This window comes from Globicephala melas, chromosome 13 (assembly GCF_963455315.2).
Source record: "Globicephala melas chromosome 13, mGloMel1.2, whole genome shotgun sequence".
Lineage (NCBI taxonomy): Eukaryota > Metazoa > Chordata > Mammalia > Artiodactyla > Delphinidae > Globicephala > Globicephala melas.
The window spans coordinates 50,904,581-50,931,196 of record NC_083326.1 but is presented as its reverse complement, the minus strand read 5'-3'; the positions used below and the strand labels follow the sequence as shown (position 1 = coordinate 50,931,196).

The 26,616-nt window shown below is 35.2% G+C and overlaps 1 protein-coding gene across 1 annotated transcript in view; it reads left to right on the top strand.

The window, feature by feature from the left end:
* MIB1 (MIB E3 ubiquitin protein ligase 1) overlaps positions 1-20,841 on the top strand; it is a 118,462-nt gene extending 97,621 nt beyond the window's left edge. The window contains exons 16-21 of the mRNA XM_030842663.3: positions 1,584-1,765; positions 3,161-3,353; positions 8,212-8,290; positions 11,767-11,880; positions 13,310-13,410; positions 15,912-20,841. Coding sequence (XP_030698523.1) covers positions 1,584-1,765; positions 3,161-3,353; positions 8,212-8,290; positions 11,767-11,880; positions 13,310-13,410; positions 15,912-16,052 — 810 coding nt within the window. The 3' untranslated portion in view covers positions 16,053-20,841. The remainder of the gene's footprint in view (positions 1-1,583; positions 1,766-3,160; positions 3,354-8,211; positions 8,291-11,766; positions 11,881-13,309; positions 13,411-15,911) is intronic.
* The last annotated feature ends 5,775 nt before the right edge of the window (positions 20,842-26,616 follow it).

Below are 26,616 nucleotides of genomic sequence, written 5' to 3'. Positions count from 1 at the left end.
CCATTGTGGAGCACAGGCTCTGGACGCGCAGGCTCAGCGGCCATGGCTCACAGGCCCAGCTGCTCCACGGCATGTGGGATCTTCCCGGACCAGGGCACGAACCCGTGTCCCCTGCATCGGCAGGTGGACTCTCAACCACGGCGCCACCAGGGAAGCCTGGCAGGTGGATTCTTAACCACTGCGCCACTAGGGAAGCCCTCTTTTCATTCTTTTAACAGTATTTTTCAAAGAGCAGAGGTTCTTAATTTTAATGAAGTCTGATTGACCAATTTTTCTTTTATTGTTTGTGTCCTGAGAAATCTTTGCTAAATCCAAGGTCACTAAGGTTTTCTCCTATTTTGTACTAGAAGTTTATAAAGTTTTAGCTGTTACATTTAGGTCTGTGATTCATTTTGAGTTAATTTTTATATGCATAATATGAGGTATGGGTCAAAGTTCTTTTTTGTTTTTTGTTTGTTTGTGGATATACAGTCATTCCAGCCCCATTTGTTTGAAAAGACTTTCTTTTTCTACTGAATTGCCTGTTGTGCCTTTATCTAAAATCAGTTCTCTTCTATTGATCTGTGTCTTTATCTATGTGATGTCAACCCACTGTCTTGATTACAGTAGCTTTGTAATAAATGTTGAAGTCAGTGGTATAAGTCTCTTCTTCTTTTTCAAAGTTGTTTGCCTATTCCGAGTCCTTCATGTTTCCATATGAATTTTAGATTCATTTTTAAGAATGTAAAGTGTTCTGAGACCAAAGTGTTTGAGAATTGCTGCCTTTCTATATGACCATCGGTAAATACTCTAACTCCTATGTGCCTCATTTTTCTCATTTTGAAACGAGGGGAAGTGAGTAACTACCTCCATAAGGTTGTAAAGATTAAATGAGTTAATTTATGGAAACTGCTTAAAATAGTTCTTAGTCCATTGTAGATGCTCCATAAATATTAACAATTATTATGACTATTATCAGACAAGATGTGTGAGTCAGAAGCTCAGATGACAGTAGGACCTGATCTGTCTCATTCTCCACTTCGTGGCTTAATTCCTGGTTGGTTCATTTCTCAGTTGTCTCTCCCCTTTTTGTTTCACGTTGGTTGCTAGCAGTTCCAGAGACAAATTGAGTAGAAAAGGGAGACTGTCTCCTCAATATCTCAATCAGAAGTCTTGTTCTTGAGTTTTATTGGCCTTAATTGACCTGATTTAGGTTATGTGTCACCCCTGAACTAATTACATAGATGAGGTGGGTCTCTGAGTGGTTTGAGCCATCTTTGGTTCATCTCTAAAACTGGAGATGGGTCAGTCCTCATACAATACACCTGAGGAAATTGGGGGGTAGGTGTCATGGAGGAAGGATGCTAGGACTGCAACTCATAAGTGTCCACCACATCTATATAGTCTTGCCAGACATGTTTTTTACCACACATACATATTCCTATATACATACATATATACGCAAGCACATGCACACCACACACATATACACACACATTCTTGCATATATATACATACATATATATATATATATATATATGGTGATAAGAATTGATAACAGATTCCTAAAGGGAAAATAATGACTTTTTTTCATTTGATTTCAGTTAATAATGGGACTTGGTACCCAGGGAGCCGAGAAGAAGAGTGCAGCATCTATTGCCTGTTTTTTGGCTGCTAATGGTGCTGACCTTAGCATTCGAAATAAGAAGGGTCAGTCGCCACTTGATCTCTGTCCTGATCCAAGTCTCTGCAAGGCACTGGCAAAGTGTCATAAAGAAAAAGTCAGGTTTGTATTATTATCATAAAACCTAATATTCTGTACATAAAGTATCATGTGGTTCCACAGTTATAGGGAAATTAATATAATGAGGTATATACATTTCTTTTTTATTCTATTCTATTTTATTTCTTATTGAAGTATAGTTGATTTACAATGTGTTAATTTCTGGTGTACAGCAAAGGGATTCAGTTATACATATATATACATATTTTCCATTATGGTTTATTACAGGATATTGAATATAATTCCCTGTGCTATACAGTAGGAACTTATTGTTTATTTTATATATAGTAGTTTGTATCTGCTAATCCCAAACTCCTAATTTATCTGCCCCCCCCCCCCACCTCTTTCCCCTCTGGTAACCATAAGTTTGTTTTCTATGTCTGAGTCTGTTTCTGTTTTGTAAATAAGTTCATTTGTATCATATTTTAGATTCCACATGTAAGTGATATCCTATATTTGTCTTTGTCTGACTCTCTTCACTTAGTATGATAATCACTAGGTCCATCCATATTGCTGCAAATGGCATTGTTTCATTCTTCTTTATGGCTGAGTAGTATTCAAGTTTATATAGAGGTATATACATTTCTTTAAGTATATTCTTAAGGGGCATTTTATTAGAGCAAGGCAGAATGCATCTAAAAATATATAAATAGAGGCACTGTAATTACTGCAGCAATAACTTAAACACTGGGGTGTAAGGGGAAACCACTTTGAATGTGTACATGTGAGCCCGCGTATTCATGAGTTTCTGAAGATCCTAGTGGAAACAGAGTGTCCCTTTTCTATCTGTACCTGTAGTTGGTTGTGCATATGTATTTTTATGTCTTGTATATATATATTTATAGACGTGTTCTGTCTTTCTGTAATAGAATTTTATGCTCCTTAAGTGTAAGGATACACTTAAATGTCAAAACAGCAGCTGCAGTGACATATTTTCCAAAGTGCCCTGTCAGTTGTGGACTCTGATAAAGCTTCATTCTGTCTGTAGTTAACATAACTAACATGGGCTCTAGTTAGGATTTTTGTTTTATTCCTATATCCTGTGTCTTCCTCAAATGGTCCTATATAGATAAAACAGTTTCTGAGGGAAACTTTATGTTAATTTTTAAAAACTAGGGTGTTTGATTTCTTTGTTAGAAGAAGATTCACTCTTTTCCATTGGGTGAGGATTTGTTGAATTGAAATTTGAATTGTACTAGAAGTATGTAAAAATGCAGAGAAGTAGAAAAATATAGTATACAATGTTTCATATATAGATGTTAAAGCTTAATTTTTAACATAACTAAAGTTTTTTACCCATACTAATGATGCTCTAGATGTTTTAAAAAATATTTAAATTAATGAATTTGTAATATGAATATTCTCAGAGGCTTGATTAGAAATATTTTCTTTTATTAGTGGTCAGGTGGGTTCTCGAAGTCCTTCTATGATTAGTAATGATTCTGAAACCTTAGAAGAGTGTATGGTGTGCTCAGATATGAAGAGAGATACTCTTTTTGGCCCATGTGGACATATTGCTACCTGTTCTTTGTGTTCTCCACGAGTCAAGAAATGCCTCATCTGTAAAGAACAAGTTCAATCCAGGACAAAGGTAATATGTTTTTAATATAGCATTTTATTATTTTTTGAAGTTCTTTAAGACTACAGTTAATGATAAATAAGATTATATGATGCCACGTGTCTTTTAATTTTGTTCTTCCTAAGACTGATCTAAATATGAGAATGTATGATTTATACATTTATCAAGACACCAATTGAAATATGTAAACTACAGTACTAGTTAAAAATAAAAGTAATCTACTGTTTTACTTTCAAAGCGCCTTATAACCCAAAGGTGTATTTAATTTCACTCTGTGTTGTAGTTACTTGTATATTGCACCTTGAGTACATGTGGGTTGTTTTGTATTCCTCTTTGTAAAAGACTAGTTGATTTTCGGTAGAATATCACACATTCTGGATTTATTTGATTTTTATCATGGTGTTCTTTAATTTGTTTCTATATCCTTTGTGTTTTTGTAAACTGGAAGTTAGATCTAACTGCTTGATTAGGGTCAGCTTAGACATACTGGGCAAGAAAACTTCATAGACAATGCTATTCATTTCGTACTGTATCCCACCATTAGGCAAATAAAGTCTGATCATCCTGCAGTTTTTGGTGGTCAAATTCTGTATCTCCTCTGAACTTTTTATCTTATCTGACTCCTTTTGCTTTTTGAGAAGCAGTATTCTTTTCTGGGTTTATGGTTTCATTTTTTTTTCCCATGTAACTGAGTGCTTTTCCATCTTACTCATTTTGCTTTACTGAAATAATTGAAAAAAGCAAAGCTCAAAGAAGTACACTGACAGTTGGGTCTTCAGTGCAGTTTTCCTGATTCTTAAGTCACTGTTCTTTCCTCTGTGTTATGATACACAGACAGAATTAAAACCAATGTCTGCAAGGGAGGGTTGACAGAACAGGAAGGTAGAGAGGAAGGATTATGTTGTCACTCCTTTTTAGACCAGTTCTGAATTCCAAGAATTAGTAAGGAGTCTGTTTGTATTTTAAGTTATGGAATTTTCAAACCTGTACAAAAGTAGAAAAACTTACATACCCACCAAAGAGATTTGCCAGGTTCGTTGCAGAGCCTTCGAATGTAAAGAAATAGCGACCCCAAGTGGTTAAAGGATTGTGAACATCTTCACTGAAGATAAAACAAATTGTAAAACTAGTATTTGGAGAGAGGGAGAATAAACAAACTTGGTCTCTTTAGCAATTAAAGAAATACAAATTAAAAATTATGAACTATTATTAGCCATTCTTGTCCAATTAGCAAAAATAAACTTTAAATAATGCTAGCTAGGAAAGAGAAATGAGTACTCTCTTAACACTGCAGTTGGCTGAATAAATGGGTTTACATTTTTTTGAGAGACCATCCTGACAATATATATACAAACAGTTACAATAAATATGCTTTGATATAGTAATTCCACTCCTGGGAATGTAATCTGAGGAAAAAAATCCAGAAGGGGTAAAAGTTATGCTTAGAAAATTTTTTTTTTAATAATAGCTGAATGGGTAAGTAAATGATTATTAGATTGGTTTGCTAGATAATTTTAAACTCTTTATCAGCAATTCAGATATGTAGACAGTTGCATCGGGAATCATTTTAAAAACCAACACATCTTTTATATAGAGAGGAGAAGAGAATCATCATGTATTAAGCGCTGATTTTATATTAGGCATTGAACTAGACACTGTACACATAATATCTAATTTACTTTTTTTAATCGTCACATTTTAATGTTTGACCAGTATTTAGCACATACAGTTCTTAAAATATTTATATGAAGATGCTCCTTACGTACAAATAAATGGCTAGATCAATCAGAGTTTCACCTCCGTGTCGTCATTGCTCTTGAGACTTTTGTCTGTCTAGTTGCTAAAGTTTGGGATTTTCACTTCTTTCACCCATACTGTGCCTACTTTTCTTTTTAGCATATTAGCCAGCCAGATAGCTGACTCACACACCTTTGAAATTTAGCCATGGTCCTCAGCCCTTCCTTTATTTTATTTTGTTTTTAATTAATTTTCATTGGAGTATGGTTGCTTTACAATGTTGTGTTAGCCTCTGGTGCACAACAGAATGAATCAGCCATACACATAGAGAGATCCCCTCCCTTTTGGACTTCCTTCCCTTTTAGGTCACCACAGTGCATTAGGTAGAGTTCCATGTGCTGTACAGTGTGTTCCCATCAGTTGTCTATTTTATACATAGTATCAATAATGTATATGTGTCAATCCCAGTCTCCCAATTCCATCCACCCCACCCCTTTCCCCCTTGGTATCCGTGCATTTGTTCTCTACATCTGTGTCTCTGTTTCTGCTTTGCAAATGAGATCATCTGTACCATTTTTCTAGATTCCACGTATATGCATTATTATATGATATTTGCTTTTCTCTTTCTGACTGACTTCACTCTGTATGACAGTCTCTAGGTCCATCCACGTCTCTGCAAATGACCCAATTTCATTCTGTTTTATGGCTGAGTAATATTCCATGGTATATATGTACCACATCTTCTTTATCCATTCCTCTGTTGATGGACATTTAGGTTGCTTCCAGGTCCTGGCTGTTGTAAATAGGTCTGCTATGAACATTGGGGTGCATGTGTTTTTTTGAATTATGGTTTTCTCTGGGTATATGCCCAGTAGTGGGATTGTTGGGTCATATGGTAGTTCTATTTTTAGTTTTTTAAGGAACCTCCATACTGTTTTCCATAGTGGCTATATCAATTTACATTCCCACCAGCAGTGTATGACGGTTCCCTTTTCTCCACATCCTCTCCAGCATTTATTGTTTGTAGATTGTTTGATGATGGCCATTCTGACAGGTGTGAGGTGATACCTCATCATAGTTTTGATTTGCATTTGTCTTAATAATTAGTGATGTTGAGCATCTTTTCATGTGTTTGTTGGCTGTCTGCATGTCTTCTTTGGAGAAATGTCTATTTAGGTCTTCCACCCATTTTTTGATTGGGTTGTTTGTTTTTGTGTTATTGAGCCATATGTGCTGCTCGTATATTTTGGAGATTAATCCTTTGTCAGTTGCTTCATTTGCAAATATTTTCTCCCATTCTGAGGGTTGTCTTTTCGTCTTGTTTATGGTTTCCTTTGCTGTGCAAAAGCTTTTAAATTCCATTAGGTCCCATTTGTTTATTTCAGCCGTTTTTTTAGAGAGAGGAAAAACTTTGTTGGGAGCTATGAAAAGTTAGTGTACCTACCTCCAGGCTATGGGTTCCTTAGTCGCCCATTTCCGGGGTCTTCCTATCTCTGCTCCCCACTGTGTTTCTGGTAGTGTACTGCTTAGTGTTTGCAGTTTGTGGGCTGGATTTGTGTACTGAAGGTAAACATTGCCTTTGTTATAGTCTGACCTTGAGTAGGTCTTAAAGCCTGTATGTATAATCCTAGAGTTGGAAAGAACACCCTGGTCTTGCATCCTATAAGCTGTAGGCGACTGAAATGTGTTTCTTTCAACTGTTTTAAATCAAGTCAGAAACTTAGCAGATATCTTAGATCTCTTCTTCACCATTCTATACATTTTATTAGTTACCAAGTCTTCTTAAATATTTCTCAGAACTCTTTCTTCTACTCTGTATTGTTATGTCTTACTTAAAATATGCCCTCCTATCTCATAGTTAGAATTGTTCTAGGATATACTTGAATAAGGGCCACCTGAGTCCTCTCCTTGTCTTCTAATTGACACTTTAACACCTTGTGAAGAAGGATTGTTCTTTATTGTTCAGATTTTTTAAAATCTGCGGCTCTACAGTGTTAGGTAATTTGTTAGTATTGGAGCTGGAATTGGAATGCAGGAACATAAAGATCCTGACTAACCATGTCTTACTGCTTCCCACTAGATTACTACGACTATGTAAATTCTATGTACATAGCAAGGTCTAAGTTGGGAAGGTCCAATATTTTGGTTGTTTAGGTGAAGTGGTGGTCATCATTTTTGGTCATTAATGTTAAATGACACAGATAGGGGTGAATGTGTGTCAGAAAGGAGGAGAATCAGTGAAAGATGGATGTGGGGCCAAGGGCAGTAGGCAGATGGGAGTCAGAGAACCAGAGCAAAGTTAAGAAATAGTTACACACGCAGAACTCAGATTAAGTGGAGAAGAGGAGGAAAAATTGAGGGAAATTATGAATAGGTTGTGGAGGACTTGTGGAGATCAGGCGAAAAGAATAGTCCAGAGCTCTGGGCTTCAGCCAGTGTGGGGGAATTCCAAGTCCTGGGAAAGGATGAGTTAGGTGGAATTCCTCGGATGTGGGTAAACAGAAAAATCCCCCTTAAGCTTTAGCTGTCTGGCTAATGTGGCTAGAATTTTATGAATATTAGAAATCTATCTTAGTCATTTGTTCTTTTGATTTTTCTCTCCAAAGTAGTTTTTTTTTTTTTTGACGTGGACCATTTTTAAAGTCTTTGTTGAATTTGTTACAATATTGCTTCTATTTTTTGTTTGGGTTTATTTGTTTTTTGGCCCCCAAGGCATGTGGGATCTTAGCTCCCTGACCAGGGATCAAACCCACACCCCCTGCATTGGAAGGCAGAGTCTTAACCACTGGACTGCTAGGGAAGTCCTCAAAGTAATTTAAAAAAAAAAAGAAAAAAAAAAGAAAATTGAAGTCTAGTCTGTTCTCCCTGACCTCAGAAGAAATGGAGTTTTTCTGTATCATTTTTTAGGACAGGTAGGGAGACTAAAGTGGAGCTAGACCAGTTTAGCTGGGGTCTTCAAAGATGTGAAAATGAGTAACCAAGAAAGTAGAGGACAGAGAAGTGTGTGTTAAATTCTTCTTTGCAGGAGTGTTTCCTTATAGAGGAGAAATACATTCGGATACAGAAGGAACTGTTAGAGTCACTAGATGTATTTGTAGATGTTTACGCTTTTGCTGTAACCTCTTTTTTGCAGATTGAAGAATGTGTGGTATGTTCTGACAAGAAAGCAGCTGTTCTTTTTCAGCCTTGCGGACACATGTGTGCTTGTGAGAGTAAGTAGCCCATACAGAACTTCCTCAGAATTATTATAAAAGTAGAAAGTGAAACAAATTATGTCTTTGAATTACTTTTTTAATAACTCACGAACAGAGGAGTTGGTGGGCCTCTAGAACCCTCCGTCTGTTCTCTGTACAAGAGTGTCACCTCTTTCCCTCCTTAGTCCTAAGTGTTAGGGAAGACTCGATGTACTGCATTCTCCCAGCTCAGCTTTTTCTTTTCTTTTCTTTTTTTTTTTTTTTTTTGGAGTATAGTTGATTTACAGTGTTGTATTACTTTCTGCTGTACAGCAGAGTGGGTCAGTTACACACATATCCACTCTTTTTAGATTATTTTCCCATATAGGTTATTACGGAGTATTGGGTAGAGTTCCCTGTGCTATACAGTAGGTCCTTATTAGTTATCTGTTTTATATATAGTAGCGTGTAGATGTCAATCCCAGTCTCCCATTTATCCCTCTCCCCCTTCCTTCCTTCCTGGTAACCATAAGATTGTTTTCTACATTTGTAACTCGATTTCTATTTTGTCAATAAGTTCAGCAGTATCAGACAATACTTGTCCCTCTCTGTCTGACTTACTTCACTTAGTATGATGATCTCTAGGTCCATTCATGTTGCTGCAAATGGCATTCTTTCCTTCTTTTTTATGGCTGAGTAATATTCCATGGTATATATGTACCGCATCTTCTTTATCCATTCCTCCGTCAGTGGACATTTAGGTTGCTTCCATGTCCTGGCTATTGTAAATAGTGCTGCAGTGAACATTGGGGTGCATGTATCTTTTCAAATTATGGTTTTCCCCAGGTATATGCCCAGGCATGGGATTGTGGATCATATGGTAGCTCTATTTTTAGTTTTTTAAGGAACCTCCATACTGTCCTCCATAGGAGCTGTACCAATTTATATTCCCACCAACAGTGTAGGAGGGTCCAGCTTAGCTTTTTATTTCATTTGTTGTATGAGCACAAAATGACCACTTCTCACACGCAGGAGAAATTTATTTCCGAAAATGAGTGTTGATACATTTAGTCTAGCCTTTTTTCACATGTGAAATTAACACATCTTCACCTTTATGTTGCCTCTCCTGTATACTTTCCCCCTGCTGAACCACCCACAGCAACCATTTGGGGCAATAATTTCTGGCCTTCTTAACCTTCCTTAACCTCTATGTCAAGAGAGCTTATAGAAATCTTCTTTGTGAGGATGATATTAAAGTTTAAGAGGAGTTTTAAGCTTTGCTTTTATATATCTCCCTTATTCTTTTCAAGTTAATATACTTAGTATTAATATCCTCCTTTTTGCTTTTTACTTGTCAGTGAAGAATTTTAAATAAGTTTAACAATTTATATTTCACTTAAATGGACCCAAAGTAAAGCATGGTGTTTCAGTCAGTTAGGTGTTGGTTTTTCATATAACATTTGACTAAAGTAACAAACTGTGTAATAGATTAATCTCATTGGCACAGATTTGCTTTAAGCATTGGTGTTTTGTTTGTTTATTTGTTTTTTTCATTTTGATAGACACCTCGTCAACTAAGAAAGGATCGAGGTTTTCTACTGTAACATTCTGCTCCACGTAATTGTTTCTGTTTACCAAAGACTGGTATAATGGCTATTATCAGCTGTCAGAGGGCATGAAGAAAGAGAATTCTGTCTTAAGTAAAAAAGAGCTCAGGTTATGTAAATTTTCATAGCCCAGGAGTTAGCAAACATTTTCTGTAAAGGGTCAAATAAAACATATTTTTGGCTTTGTGGGCCACATGATTTCTGTAGTAACACCTCAACTCTTTCCAATTGCTTACCTCTTCCATTGTAGTGCAAAAACAACCACAGACAATATGTAAACAAATGGGTGGGACTGTTTTCCATTAAAACTTTATTTATAAAAACAAGTGACTGGTTGGGTTTGCTGACCCTGTCAGAGACCACAGTGACTTGAAAGCTGGTTATAGTTAGTAGTTGGTAATACAGATTCTAGAGCCTTAAAGTAATATTTTCCCCCAGGAGTTTCCCAACGTTTTTACATTATTTTTGCTTTAGAATGTAACAAAAGCAACAGCTAACTTTTATTGAGCTCTTAATTTGTACCAGGCATTTTAATCTTTTTCTGAGTGTTTCCTCTTTTATCTTTACAAGAAACCTAAGAAGTAGAGTTTCCTCCATTTTACAGACCATTGGTAAACATTTATTTGCTAGGGAAGATGAAATTGAGGTGGAAAATGTCCCTTTCTCAAGGAGTATACAGTACAGCAGGTGGTCCAGTCCCCACATCACAGTAATCAAAGGAAGGGGAAATTACATCCCTTTTGGAGGGATGGAAGAAAGATTTTATATAAACAATATAACAACCTAACTTAATAGCTACAAGAATTTAAAATAATTGTGGTTACATATTATATACTCAGGCAATTAAATTAATTCTTTAAATTCAAGAAAAAACACCTGCCCTCAGATTGAAGACAAACCCCAAACCAGGTATCTACTAACATTAGCTCCTGCCTAGTGCATCTTGCCTAGGCCAGCATCAGACCCATCTCTGTTTAGGCCTCAGCACGGGATCGGCCTTGACAGAGAATTGTTATTCTCCGTCCACCAGCATAAGTACTGTTGGGAGTATGTGACCCCCTTGTCCACATTGGTGGTTTTGTGCTTTGTTAAGGTTTACTGTCTTGTCATAAGACATCCTGCCACAGTTTTTGCTATTTTTCCTGTTTTTGAAATGACAAAGACACTTGGTATATAGGCTAAGATATGGAGTATACTTTTCATAATAAATGCTAATGGGAAAGAATGTTGAAACACTGTGTTATTTTATAATTAACAACTTTAGGTGTAGTAGTAATAATCCATAACATCGAATTGTGCCTGGGTATTCCTTCTTGGAATGGGGAAGCATTCTACCGATATATAGGTATTAGAAAGATAGTCCATTATGATAAATTTTTGATATTTTCCTGACTGCTACATTAAAAAAGTAGTCACTAAGCAATTTCCTTGTTAGATTACATCAGTCTGATAGAAGGGAGAGAATTGTTCAACATATTTTAGGAATTTAAGAGAGAAGCGATTTACAAAAGGAAGTATTTTTTAAAAAAGTATCATGTGAGCAGCCTTATAATTCTTGTTGTAGTAGTTAAATTTATGAAAGGTATCTCCCTCCTTTATTCTCAAGCCTTAAGATCTTGAAATATTTACGTTACATATTTTTTAAAAACTTAGAACCTCCTCCTCCTCACAATTTATTCCAATGTATTAGAAAATGTCATTAGTTTCATGATGATGGGCTCTGTATTCTAGAGGCTACCAATCAAAAATATACATTCTTAGGTTGATAACATTTTAAGAAGGTAGAATTGTGTATTGATATAACTTAGTGTTTATCTCAGTGTTAAATTTAAGTTATGAAAAATGAGCAGAGGAAGGCAACCCTGTTCATGTTCTCTTTTGTGAGAAGTGTCCTATTGCTGTTTCCAGACTGTGCTAATCTGATGAAAAAGTGTGTGCAGTGTCGGGCAGTAGTTGAACGAAGAGTGCCCTTCATCATGTGTTGTGGAGGGAAAAGTTCAGAGGATGCCACTGATGATATCTGTAAGTGGATTTTCTTACTTCGCTTTCTTATTGAGACTTTCATAGACATGTCTTCTCATAGTACACTGTCTCCTTGTAAAACAGAAGGTATGTGACTTGAATCTACAAGGAACGGGTAGGGTTTTGCTCTTGTTACATGATTAGAAACCTGAAATTGTATTTTTCTAACTTGTAATATGATTATGGACCTTTAAACATTAGTCTTTTAAGAAACCTCCATGTGTGTTATAAGGAGCATTGTAGTATTCTTGCTTAAAGAAAATCTGCTGGCTATTTTTCAGATGAAATTTATTGTGTCTTAGGGTGGGAGGACATCATATTATAAATTATTTTCTCAATTTACACAAGTATTAACCTCATTATTTAATGAAATAGGTTTACCTCATTTGTTTAAGTATTTTATGGAATAGTAATTCTTTGTGACAGAGTAACTGTAGATAAACTGAAGTGTAACCCAGTGAACAAGGGGAAAGATGAAAAGTAAATTATTTACCTTCAACCTTTTCAGTACAGTTGACCCTCGAACATCGCAGATTTGAACTGCCAGGGTCCATTTAAACTTGGATTTTTTTTTTTTTTTTTTTTTGGCCATATTGCACAGCTTGCGGGATCTCAGTTCCCCAACTAGGGATTGAACCTGGGCCATGTCAGTGAAAGCCTGGAATCCTAACCACTGGGCCACCAGGGAACTCCCAAAACTTGGATATTTTTTAGTAGTAAATACTACAGGACTACACGGTCCGTGTGTGGTTGGTTGAATCTGGGAATGTAGAGAAACCATGGATGTGGAGGGCAGACTATGTTATTTGTTGATTAACCCCTGCATTGTTCAAGGGTCACCTGTAGTACAGCTGTATAAAAATATTTTTCATCTCTGCACTAGACATAAGCTGGATGGTCTCTTTGATTTCTTTGTTCTGTGTGCAGATGAGGAAGAACATTAGCGTAGCTACTTATGCCCAGAGCTTTTTTTCTTTATCACCGATAGGGCAGGATAAAAGTCCTGGGGACAGATTAACTAGAGTAAAAGACCAAGAATCTAGAGAGTAGGAAAAGGGAAATAAAAAATTTCCTTCCATTTAGTAGAGCATGACCTTTCTTTCATGGAGTTCCTAATCTCAGATCAATAACAAAACAAGGAGAGCCTTGGAAAACCCAGTACTCTGTGTGTGGACTATTGTCTAGCTGAGTTAAATATAATTAGAAATTAATGTGTAAACCTATTTGTTTTCCAAAGATTATAAATGAAGGAGTATAACATGGATGTCACTGCTGTTTCTGTTGTCCACGTGGGAAAATAAATTTTTTAAGAGGATTCTAATAATAGTCTTGTGTTTTTAATAAATAAAACTAATGATTTTAGAAATAAAGAATCATTCTTGCTTCAAAACAGTCAGTAACATTAAGATTCTTTATCTGTACTATATAGCAAGTGGGAATATTCCGGTGTTACAAAAGGATAAGGATAACACCAACGTCAATGCAGACGTGCAGAAGCTGCAGCAGCAGTTACAGGACATTAAAGAGCAGGTAACAGTGATTTCTTCATGGTGAACAGTGACTCGAAGAACGGCATTTCATCTTTTTCTATAAAATTACTAGTGTTTTCTGTAGTAAGCGTGGTTCATATTAGTGTATCACTTGTAGTGTTTGAATATTTGCAATCAGCAAAGTCTGATGAGAAGATTTCATCAAGTACTTTACAAAGTAGGAAACGCACCAGTGACCAACATGAAAAAATGCTACACCACACTGAGGTATCTTTTCCTGCCTATCAGATTGAGGGGAAAAAAATGTTAGAAACTGTCAATATCAAGTGTTTAGGCAAAATACTTAGCAGCCATAACTCATACAGTGCTGGTGGGAATATAAATTAGTAAAAACACCTTGGGAAAGTTTGTCACTGTCTCGTAAAACTAAATAGGATATTGTTTGGGGATGTAAACTTGGAAGAAAAAAATCACACAGATGGTGATTGAAATCAAGGGTAGTGGTTTTTTTTGGCTGAGATGGCTGGGAGGGGGCACGAGGGAAATTTCTAGAGTATTGATAGTTCCATTTCATGATCTAAGTTGATTACTTGCATTTGATCGGTTTGTGAACATTTATTAAACTATACATTTATGATCGTGCACATTTCTGTATAGATGTGATACTTCAGTAAAAAGGAGAAAAGAATGCGCGCGCGCGCACACACACACACACACACACATAAAGAAAAGCAAGAGAAAGAAAAAGAAAACAAGAGAAAGGTAAATAAATGCAAAATTCAGAATAGTGGTTATCAGTGAGGGGTGGAGGAGGATATATATTCATGTGTTAAGGTGGGTGGTGGTTATATTGTTCTTTATATCTTATACATACCAACAGAAGTACTCTTTCATATCTGCTTAATATTTAATAAAAGCAACAGTAAAATGAAGTTACCTAAAATTTTTAGGTATCTGGTAATAAAAAAGTCTTTTTTTCCCCCTTAGCTTACCATTTGACCCACCAGTTAAATCTGATTTGATTCAAAGGATTGAATCAAATGAAAAGATTGAGTAGCAAAGGGTGTTCTTTCTCTAGTTTGGCAGTCACATCAGTGTTGCCATGTTGTTAAGAGTCTCACTCTTGTCTTTTCTATCTGAAGTGTTTTCTTTCTTAAATAATCTTCATGGCCATATTTCATCACTAAAGTATTTAAACAGTTAAAACTTATTTTCTGTGGAATGTTGGAGTTTCTTTCAGGGACCCCTTCAAGGTTACCAAGAGAAAGCATCTGAATAAGTCTCTCTTTAAATTTTAAATCTCCAATCTTTCTGTTACCCCAATGTCTCTTTAAAAGACAAAAATTAATTTTATGTGCTATTAAGCATATATTAATCCAAAGTAACTTAACCCAGACTGCACAGATGTGTTTACTTTTGGAAGTTATTAATTAACTACATAGACCTCTGGAAAGTTTAATGAAAAAGAAACTAATTTAATTTTAAAAAGCTGCTTTGCCTTTTTAAAAAAAAAAGTTACGATTTTTCTACAAATTTGCTTCTCAAAACTTCAAGGATAAATGTGAAAATTTACTTTGGAAGAATGGAGCTAGCAAGTTAGATTATGGTTCTTTTTTTCTGTTGTTTTCTTCACAATGATTTCTGGTATTGTCAGAGTTGGTTACCACATTTTCATATAGGCTTTAGGCCTGGTTTATTAATCTAGACATTTTAATTTAATTATTTCATTTCTATGTTATTTGGGAAAGGTCTAATTCAGCATGAAGTATTATGATATATTAAGGTAAAATATGTTTTTATGAATATAAAATGCAAAATGTGCTTTGTAAGTAAATATGTGATTTTCTAGAAAACTTCACAGAAGTGTCCTCCTTAATTCTTCTAAGTTGATTAAGTTACATTTAACAATATATAACTAAGGTTAATTGTTTTTAACTAAGGGGGTCTACGTTGAAAGTACTACAGTGCAGCATCATTTTTAAAAGCAAGAGCTCTGGGGCCACACGGAACTGAGTTCACATTATAGCTTGCCCTGGGAAGTCTTTAACCCCACTAAGCCTCAGTTTCCTCTTTTTTGAAGTGGGAGTGATGTAGGCCTTGAGACTGGATCATATCCAGCATGGTGCTTGGTATGTGTGTGTTCTCAGCAACATCCCTTCACTGCTCCCCCCCCACCCATACATTGTGTTATTTTCATGCGAGAACAGCATAGTACCTAGAGTTGGAGAATCTGAGTCAGACTGAATGGGGCTATTTTCATCCTTTTCCTATTAGATTTTGGCATTTGAATTTTTAATTTTATATACTATTTGTTTTATGTAATATTTATTTTAGATAGTACCTTTTATACTGACCTGACAGTACAACCAATATTTCTGTTTTATAAGGATATTTTAACTGTTTAAAAATTTTAAAGCAACAAAAGATTATTTGACTAAAACAATAAAAGAAAATTAATGATGTTACAGAGTTGTTACATTACACTTTTAAAATAGAAAATATCTCAGCATTTATTACTTTATTTGTTATCTCACATTCCAGACAATGTGCCCTGTGTGTTTGGATCGTCTGAAGAATATGATTTTCCTTTGTGGCCATGGAACGTGCCAGCTCTGTGGAGACCGAATGAGTGAATGTCCTATTTGTCGAAAGGCTATTGAACGAAGGATTCTTTTGTATTAACTTAAAAACTCAGTGTGTTTTGTTAGCTAAAGTATTTGGTCATGAGATCTTAGTGAGCTAGTTGGAGGTTCTAATGAATTAATTTTTAATATCATAGTTTCTTTACTAGAGTGTTATTAGACTGTAAATGTACCAGAACAACAACAACAAAAACTCTACAAAACAGTGTTTGAAGCTGTGTTTTTTGTTTTTTTCCTTTAAATCTGAAACATCAAATCCATGTAATTCATAGGTGATTTACCTTTGACTTCTAAGGGGGAAAATCCTTTAAGGATCTCCTGTTATTTTTGTTTTTATTGCATTTTCTCTTATAGTTTATAAGTTTGTTAGACCTCAAAAGATATACTTCCTTATGATCAGCTGTCTTTCAATTTATCATGATTTTACACAGTGAGCTGATAGAGGTACTCAGAAAAGTCATGCATCAAATGAAAGGGGGAAGTCAAACCATTATGTCATGTATGTTAAACGATAAAATTATAGTACAAGTTCTGCATGGTTAAGGGAATACTGAAGAGAGGAGTCTCTTTTTAAGATAACATAAAGTTATCAAGTGATTGTTTCTAAATTCTTAGAGTACATGGAAATATAGAATGAGAGAATATTAAGTTTGCATTTAACTTATTTTCTGGATTCAAAGGAAAATTGTTTAACTTGAATCAACTTGCCAGTTTCAAAATGACTGATAGACATGAAAAGGAAAAATAAGCAATCATAGTGGGGAACTGAAGGGGGTGGGGGGAGTCATCCAATAAAAGAGCACCTATTAACTGACTGTTAACGGTTGCCTTTCTTTTATTAATTTGTACACTGTTTTGTTCAGCCAGCTTTTAAAAAACTGTCTGTGGGAAGTGTGCCTCAGTTTCCCCAGTAGTTACTTATCCAGGCTTGATCTGACCAGTGAAATGTTATTGCCCTGTTTGGGTCTCTGAGGTTCAGTTTAGCTTCTCTAACGTGCTGAGTAGCAGTGATCTGAGAAGGGTAATGAACTGTCCAAAGGCAGCAGTCCTTTCTCCTCCGTGTCTGTTAATTCTGCCAGTGTTACTGATTCTACCTTCATCATAGGCCTCGCTTCCGTTCTCTCTCAGACAGTAGAGCTTACTATAAAGAACAGGGTCTCTTCATACCTAACGATGGGGATGTTATTTCAACTGCCAGCAATATCCAAGACCTAGTAAATAACCAGTTGATAGATACTTACTTTAGAAAGAATGACTAGGACATTTACAGAAATATGTCTGATTACCTGTGGTTTTGTTTTGTTTACTCTAGAACATCTAATTATTTTTTCTCCTTAGAATGAGTAATCTTTCAGCGTCTAAAATGAATATACACATAAATAAGTGTTTTGCGGTTCATTACTGCTAGATTATAAATAAATATATATTTATAATTATATAAATAATCAGCTGTTTACAATAGTATCTACTATATACTGTGTATAAGTTAACTCCTAAGGATAGTTATCTTTTTTGTCAGTTTTTTCCCCTTTGAACCTGGTTCTTATTTCAGTTTTCCTGCTGCAACAGCTAAATTTGAAAGTACGAATTCTCTAGCCCTCACAGCATTGTATTTCTGGCTAATTAATGGCTGCCGCCTCTGCAAGTCCTGGTGAGAACAATGGTGTGCTTTGCTGCCTGGCTTTACAGTCTCGGTAATTCCGTATCTGTGTTTAAGCTGAGTGGCTTATTTAGAACAGTAAAATTTTTATAAATTTTAAATTTGAAAATTTATATCGTCTCTACTCACTTATCAAATAATGAGCCACTGAGGCTGTTGATTAAGGCATATTTTGAAGTTATGAAAAGATAGAATATCTGTCTGATGATGTTCACATAAAGAGACAGACAGACTGTTTTCTTTCAGATCTGAAAACAATGTAAGTCAGGGTTTTCTTTCTCTTCATGCCAGAGGCTGCCCATCTCTTTTCCAGTAGATCAGCTTGTAAGGAGGGAACATCTAGCTGACTCATGCATAGCTTGGCCAAACAGAGAATTGTATGGTCAGGAGCTTCACTTCACTTAAATTCTTATTGTCTGTCTTCTGAGCTGCAGTGCTTAAACTTACATCCCTAAAAGGCAGTTTCATCTTCCAGACTAGTTTATTTCCTCCATACTAAAAATGTAATAACTTATAAACTATTACAAAAGTCATAAAGTCACTATAATTATAGTGCTTCTTTGTTTGTACCACATTGAAATTTGTCTAGTGAAAAGAAAATGTTTCTCTATTCATGTTTTCAAGCACCTAAAAAATTATTTTAAACTTATTTTCAGTTTGTGAGAGAGAATAAGATTAAGAACTTAATTATTTAATGACCTTGCTCTAACTCTGTGAAACTGCTACCTCAGCAGTACTTTCCCAATTAGGATGTTTCCTTGTCATTATCATCTCTTTACCTTGTGCCTCAAAAGAGCTTTTTCTTTTCCTAGATTCGTTTAAAAAAAAAAAAAAACTGACATGCATTCATTCAGAAACATATTTATTGGGCTTCAGGGGCAAGGTACACAACAATGAAAAAATTGTCAGCTTCTAAGCACATACAGAGTTTATCATGCAGCCATTGTATATTTGAAGTATTCCCTTCAAAAAGAAGGGATCTAAAGACACTGATAACATTTCTTCCTAATGTTTTGGAAGACTTGTCATTAAGTAGTATTTGGATTCCCTCTCTGTACCCCCTCACTCCTACCACATTTTTTTTTCTTCTATTCTTCTAACATTGTCAGCTCTGTTACCCAAAACATAGATACAACTTACCAGATGGTGCTATTCTAATAGTTTTTCTTCACATAATTTAACATTCTTACTGTTTATACTATATACATATTTAATTTTATTGGGAGCAAGAAAGTTTTTCAAGAGAAGATCATTTTGTATTAGTGTAGGAATATTATATTACACAAGTGTTTTAGTTTAGCTGGCCAAATTATGCTCGGTTATTTGTAATTTTAAACATTGCAGATTAACTGTCTAGCTCCCGAGGCATAAAATTAATTGATAATGTTGAAAATAACTTTCTTAAATTTATATATTTGATGGCTTTAGCCTGTAAGAGCATTTTAGCATATTGCAATGCATGCTGCTTAAGATTTATCCAATTCAAATTTCAGAGCTTTCTAGGTCATTTTTACATGGTAGAAATAGACTGTCTAGTTATGTGTTGCCCAATTGCTGTTGTTTGTTTGTTATGAGTTTTGGACCTTTTTGGACTAAGAAATGTTTAACCTTACGAACTAGGACAATTGGTGATGGAGTTGGATAGGGAGGATGGCAGGGGTTGCGGTAAGTAAGAAAGAAAAGTCAGTTTCTGAGTTTAGAGAAAAATGGGGATCATGTAGATTTTATCAAAGCAGTAAGTGTAGAGAGTATATTCAATTGAATGAAGGGTCTTTCAGGCAGTTTTTAGTGTAGTTTCATTGATAATTGCTTTGGAAATTGTAGACTTTAGAACAGCTTGCTTAAAAAAAAAGATCCGAAAGGAAAAGCATTTATCCACTTACCCTCTCAGAGTATCTAAAATATTTATAGGAATAATTTGTGTAAAAATTGAATTTCAGCATAGAAGTTTTTGCATTTTTAAAATTGTGGTTAAAAACACAAACCATAAAATTTACTCTCCTAACAAGTTTTAAGCATACAGTTGAGTAATGTTAAGTATATTCACGTTGCTGTGAAACAGCTCTCCAGAACTTTCTCATTTTGCAGAATTGAAACTCTGTACCCATTAAGCAACAACCCCCCTCTCCCTCCTCCAGTGGAATAGAATTTTGATTAAGTATAAATCAAGAAACACCTGAATTATCTTAAGAGTTTGTTTGTGTTTGCAAGGTCTAAAGTGATGGTAAATATCAAATCTGAGGGAGACAGAATTTCTCCCCTCCCTCCCAATTATCATCAGTTGTAATTGAGTAGGTTTTAAATATCTTTTAATTAGAAGGGTTTGTTATTTCATTTTGAGCCAGAGGGGAGAAACACATTTTAAACATTAGAATTAGGTTAGCTTTGAATTTGTACTAAATTGGGAAGGTAATAGATATTCGCAAATTTTGCGTGCCTCTTTGTTGAAAATGTCAGTTTTCTTTAAGTCTACTTGTAACTGTTTCAAAATGTATTTTTCTCTCAAAAAGGCAACCTAATTTTATTTGCTTGAATATTATGATAGGAATGCTTACTGATATTACTTGATAATCATGTATAGCCTTGGAACTTTAACATATATATAAAACTATAACAGTATTAATTACAGTTGTACTTCTTCAAAACATTAAATTTGAAGAAAAACTATTTAATGCTGTCTCATGTATACATTGCTTTGCTGCAGTGAGGGGGAAAATTTTTTAGATTGAGCCTCAATTTGCTGATAAATGGTTTGTAGTGGGTGCAACTAGAGTATAAAAATATTAACTAGTTAGTAGAACTGGTGAATTAAAATTGTAAGTTGCTACCTTGGAATTTTCTACCTCTTTTTCTGTCAGAGTATTAGTTTTCCAGCATTTATTCATATTTGTGACTAAGGAGGAGATGGAAACCTGAGGTTAAAATTGAGATTTTTATTTTGTTGAGGAAGCAGTAGGTACAAGAAAGGTGACTTGCCACATCAATTTGGTGCCTAAATCCATAACTACAAGTTACAATTGACACAAAATGTGTAAGAAAGATAATATTGCTGAATATTTTACTTTTCTTGTGCAGTCTGTCTGATTTTGTTTCATAAACATTACTTCTTTCCTCCAAAAAGCAAAATGGTCTTGTAATTTTCTATACAATAAACAAATGTGCCATTGTGTCTGAAATCTGTAATTTCAGGAAGCTATTGAAAGTTCTGACTCAGGGCTTTTTAACAATTTAAGCAATTGTTAGTTATATTTTGGAAAATCCATCTACATAATTCTTCAGTGCCTTGAAGGAATTATTAACTTGGCAACACTACTAAAACTTTATAGAAGGTGGTCTTTAGTGTGCGTTTATCATCATACACACGTTCATAAGTTGTACTTCTTAGCTCGTGTAATAGCGATCCTGCTTGTGTGCTGGGTTTGGGTAATTCTTTAAAGGAAGTTTTCTTAGATTTGCACTTGATCATTTGTTTTTTTTTTAAATGGATTATTTATGGCCATGACACTGTTAACAGGAAAGTACTTCTATGTTAAGTCATTATGCAAAGTCATGTATAAGTAGCACCTGGGAAGAGGAGCTAGAGTTCATACAGTTTGCTATTTTAGTATAAAAGGAGAATCCGTTTGGAAAACAGATTGTCTTCACCTCAAATGAAAAGAAGACCTTTTGTTCAAGAGATTTGGTTTAAAAAAAATTTTTTTTCAAAGAAAATCGTGAATTGCATGACACTCTTAACGCTGGTCTTACTTAGACTGAGTCCACAAAATTGATTTTCTGTTCAATCTGCTTGTGTCATTCTAAATATATTTAGCGATAGAAGGCGGTTTAATCGACTCAGCAGTGTTTTGTATTTTTTCCAGTGTTTTTTAGTTTTCACTTGATTAAAGTCTTGTTTGTGAATATAGTTTTTCGTATGGCAAATGATTCTCGTTTATTAGCTTTTGCTTAAAAATGCTTAGCAAGAGCTAAGCTTTTAAAAATGAATGCAAACATTTACCATTAATAAAGCCTATGATGTATCATTATATAATGCTTTTCTCTGATCTTTTGAAACTATTCTTTATAGATGTATACGTGAATTTTGATTGTTATGGCATTTGAAAACAAATCTCAGTACATCAGATCTTTTATTATTGGGAAGGAGATTATCATGTCTTTGAGAAACAAGGAAATACATCTCCAACTCTATATAAGACATAGGTGCCCACATCTAGAAGGCTCTCATTGCAGTTGTTTACATTTAAGGTACCTCTCTATCTATAGGGCCAAAGAAGGTTTTCCTATTTTAACACCTCACATTCTTTCAGGATTAAGAGATATTGTGAAAGTAGTCTGAATAGGGTGCACTTGATAGAAAATAAATTGACTAGTCATGAAGGCTCAACTTCTATAAAAAGTTTATTATGCTTCACAACTCAGATGTAGATTTCATTTTCAAGAGGTACACATTTTAAAACAATGATTTACTTGGCTTTGTTAGCATTTTGTGACTAAATCAGTAATTGAAGGGTTTGGGGGTTATTTTCTTTTATAGGTTAATAGAAACACTTATTTGTGAAGTTACTGAGAGGTTGTCTGGTTTTAGTTCAAAAGATTAAGTATGTGTAGCCTGGATATTTTAAGATGAAAACCATCTGAAACAGTTTTAAAATTGTTTATTTGAAAAAAAGCATGTGTATTCCAACTTTAAAATTGTGAATTTATTTTTGGATAACCTCTAATTAACTGTATTTGGGGGTTTATTTCTGTTGCTGTATAATTAGATATTTCATGGCAATATTTTTTATTAAATCAAAGCTGTATAGGTTTTTAAAATAAAGCCATTTTAGAAAATCTGCTTTCTATTTTTTTTATCATTGATAGTTATTCATCCTTCACAGAAGTTAAAACTGTTAGTCTTATAGTGTAGCATTTCCCAGACTTAATTAATAATGAAAACTTTTAAATGGTGCATTGCAGAGCAGTAATAGGGGTTTATAAGACAGAATGAGTGCACGGATTAAAGTAGAACACCAAAAATGATCTCTCAGATAAATTAATTGCTAAAGAATGATCATTTGTTTTTCTCTTTATAACAAAACTAATTGATAAATTTATTTTTATTTTAATGACAAAAAGATGATAAACATGATATGAAAAGACAAGGCCTGAAACAGTGACCATCAGTCCCTGAGTTGATGACGCATCACTGCGACCTCTGGGCAGTGCTGCCTTTGCACTGATGCTCTAATCAGATGTCACATGCTTAAAATACCCCTTCATACCAGGTCCTCACATTCTTAGATACGGCAACTTTCTGAAAGGCAGATTTTCAATCAATATATAAATATTATTTCTCATATATTTAAGACTATTGACGTCACTTCCTTTCTCTTCCACAGAACACCAATTTATATCTTGAGTGGAACACTGACATACAGTTTGGGAAAAGCTTTTACAGGTGAAGTTAACCCTGATTTAATACAAAAATAGAGAAACAGTCTAATCAGAACGCCTTTGGCTGCTGACCATGGCCAACCCATACTGAAGAAAGACTGAAGTTCACAAAGATTATATGCCCTTAGTATGTATGCAATAATACAGGAGTATTGTGTTAGTTTCCTATTGCTGCTGTGTCAAATTACTGTGAAGGTGGTGGCGTAACACAGTAAGGACTTTGGAGGTCAGAAGTCTGACGCGAGTCTCCCTGGGCTAAAATCAAATTGCTGTCAGGGCTTTCTGGATGATCTTGGGGAACACCCATTTCCTTGCTCTTTCTGGTTTCTGGAGGTGGCCCATTTTCCTTGGTCCCCTTTCGTCTTCAATGCCAGCAATGGCCAGTTGAGTCTCACATTGCATCGCCCTGACAATGCCTCTTCTGCCTCTTGAAATTTTCCACTTTTTAGGATCCTTGTTATACAGCATTGGGTCCATCTGGATAATCTAGTATGATCTCTTTATTTTAATTTTAGTTGATGAGCAACCTTAACTCCCCTGCAACCTTGATTTCATTTTGCCATGTAACGTAACATCTTCATAGGTTCCAAGGTCATCTTTTGGGGGATGGGGTATTATTCTGCCCACCAAGGTATAGATGGGAATTTGGGCCTGTATTTACTACATGTTGAGAAAAATGTTCTCAACAGTAGATTTAAAGAACTGATAAGATCTCATTGAAAGGTTAACTTAAATCTGCCACGATTAACAGAATTGGTATACAGGCAGTTCCCATATGGGATGAATCTCAAAGGAAATAATTTGCTCAAAATTCTGAATGTTCTCTAGAGGAAAGCGTTAATGATAACCCTAGTTTATGGAAATGCTGATAGGTTACATGCTGTTCCTTATTCATCTTCATATTCTGTATCAATGATCTCATCATTACTGTGGCTCAGTTACTATCGATGTTTGGAAGATTCCTGATTCTATATCCTAAAATTCTTATTTTCAACTTACTTTGGGCATATTTTAATAGATATCCAGGCATCTCAAACCTAATATGTCCCAACCTTAAATTGACTATGTGCAAAACACTTGTGTTAATTAATAGTATTATCTTTATTATCCAGTTTCTTAGACTAAAAACTTCAGTCATATTTGACTACTTTTATCATATCTAATTATTTGTTGGATCCACTGCTTTTGTCAAGGACTCATCAACTCTTCATGGATAATTTCAGAAGCGTTCTACCTGGTGTCACTATGACAGCCCCTTCCCACTTCAATCTTGCCTATGTGTTACCTCAAGTTACTTTCCTTTAAAAAACAAGTTTGGACTTGCTGTTTCCAGTCTGGCATGTAAGGAGCTCTCAAGTTGACACCCATGTCTTCACAACAAGAAAAAAACTGAACAAACAGTAAATTAACAGCTCTTCTTTGATCCACCAGAGAATTGAGGTCACAGGACAAGCCACTGCTCCGAAAATGGTAGACAGGAGGCCGATGCAGAGAATCACAGCTTCCTGAAGCAGAAAGCCAGGTGCCAAAACCACTGCTGGACCCGGTGTCAGGATGGGAAACCCTAAACTCTAATTGTTGAATTGCTGGAGGCTCAGTGTGGACAAACTTAAGAATTAAAATTCCAGGATGGTTCCCATACTTTTGTGAATTTTACCACCAGGAGGCCTATCAGATTTTCACAATGAGGATCAGAGAAAAAGCCTCTTGGGCTTCTGGTAGGGGGAGGGAGGAAGTAACCATACATCCAGAACATTCTGTCAGCCTTAACAAGGCCTGCCCTTAAGTGAAACTATTTGCCAAAGCCTAACTGACAAAATACCCAACTCCAATCCACTCTGGGCTTCTACTTGGGGGAAGGCAGATAACCAACTCCAGCCCACTGTAACCTTCCTGGCTCACCTAAAGGGAAAAAAAAAAAAAAAAAATACTGAGAATCACTTGAGATGACAGCTTGGGGCAGAGGCTCACTGAAAGATTGAGACCTAATCATAGGACTGTCAAATGCATTCTACCCCCCACGCATCAAGAGGGCTCCTGTATAATAGCAGGACTACAATGGAAAGAGCAGCATATTTCAGACCTTATTTAATAAGTCTCTAGGGAAACCCAAAGACAATAATGGAGACAAAAGCAAGGACACCAGAAATTTTAGCCTCTGGTACAGCCACAGCAAACAGTAAACACAGCCTAACTCCTAGACAAGGGCTCTAATGGAAAAAGTAAATAGCATCCAAAAAGATAAGTAATGTAAGCAGGGAGATGCAAACTCTAAAAAAGGATCAAAAGTAAATGCTTAAAAAAAAAATAAAAATAAATGCTAGAGATAAAAGCACCAACAACGACAACAAAAAAAAAAACCACTGTGACAGAAATGAAGAATGCCTTTAATGGGCTTATCAGTTGCTTGGACATGGCTGAGGAAAGAATAATGAGCTTAAAGAGAGGTCAATAGAAACTTCCAAAACTGAAATGCAGAGAGCAAAAGAGAATGAAAAAATGGAACAGACTATCCAAGAACTGTGGGAAAATTTCAAAAGGTGTAACATGTTTAGTGAGAATTCCAGGAGAAGAGAGAGAGGAACAGAAGAAATATTTGAAGCAATGATGACTGAGAATTCCCCCAAATTAATGATGGTCACAAAACCACAGATGCAGGAAACTCACCAAGCGGGATAAATACCAAAAATAGACATACAGCCATATAATATCCAAACTGCAGGAAATCAAAGATGGAGAGAAAAGTCTTGAGAGCAGCCTGGGGAAGGAAGGGGAAACCTTACCTATAAAGGAGCAAATATATTACATTAGAGTTCTCTTTAGACACCACTCAAGCGGAACAGAATGAAGTGTTGAAAGAAAAAAACCCATCAACCCAGAATTCTGTATCCAGTGAGATTATCCTTCCAAGTGAAGGAGAAACAAAGACTTTTTCAGAGAAATAAAAATGGAGGAAATTTGTTGCCAGTAGATTGGCCTTGTGAGAAGTGTTAAAGGAAGATTTTCAGAGAGAAGGAATAAGTGAAACAAATACAAAAGAAGAGAAATCATACACAGTATTCTCACAGACCACCATAGAATTAAGAAATCAATGATAGCTGGAAAATCCCACAGTTCTTGGAGATTAAACAACACACTTCCAAATAACATGGCTTAAAGAAGTCTCAAGAGAAATTAAAAGATATTTTGAACTAAATGAAAATAAAAACACAACTTATCAAAATTTGTGCGATGCAGTGAAAGCAGCTCAGGGAAATTTTTTATAGCATTGAATGTATACATTAGAAAAGAAGATCTAAAATGATTAAGGTTCCATCTTAGGAAACTAGAAAAAGAAGAAAAAATTAAATCCAAGTTAACCAGGAGAAAATTAACAAAATTAGAGCAGAAATCAGTGATACTGAAAACAGAAAATCAAGGAAACCAAAGCTGCTTCTTTGAAAAGATAAATAAAATTGATAAAACTCTAGCCAGGTTATCTAAGACAAAGAGAAGACACAAATGACTA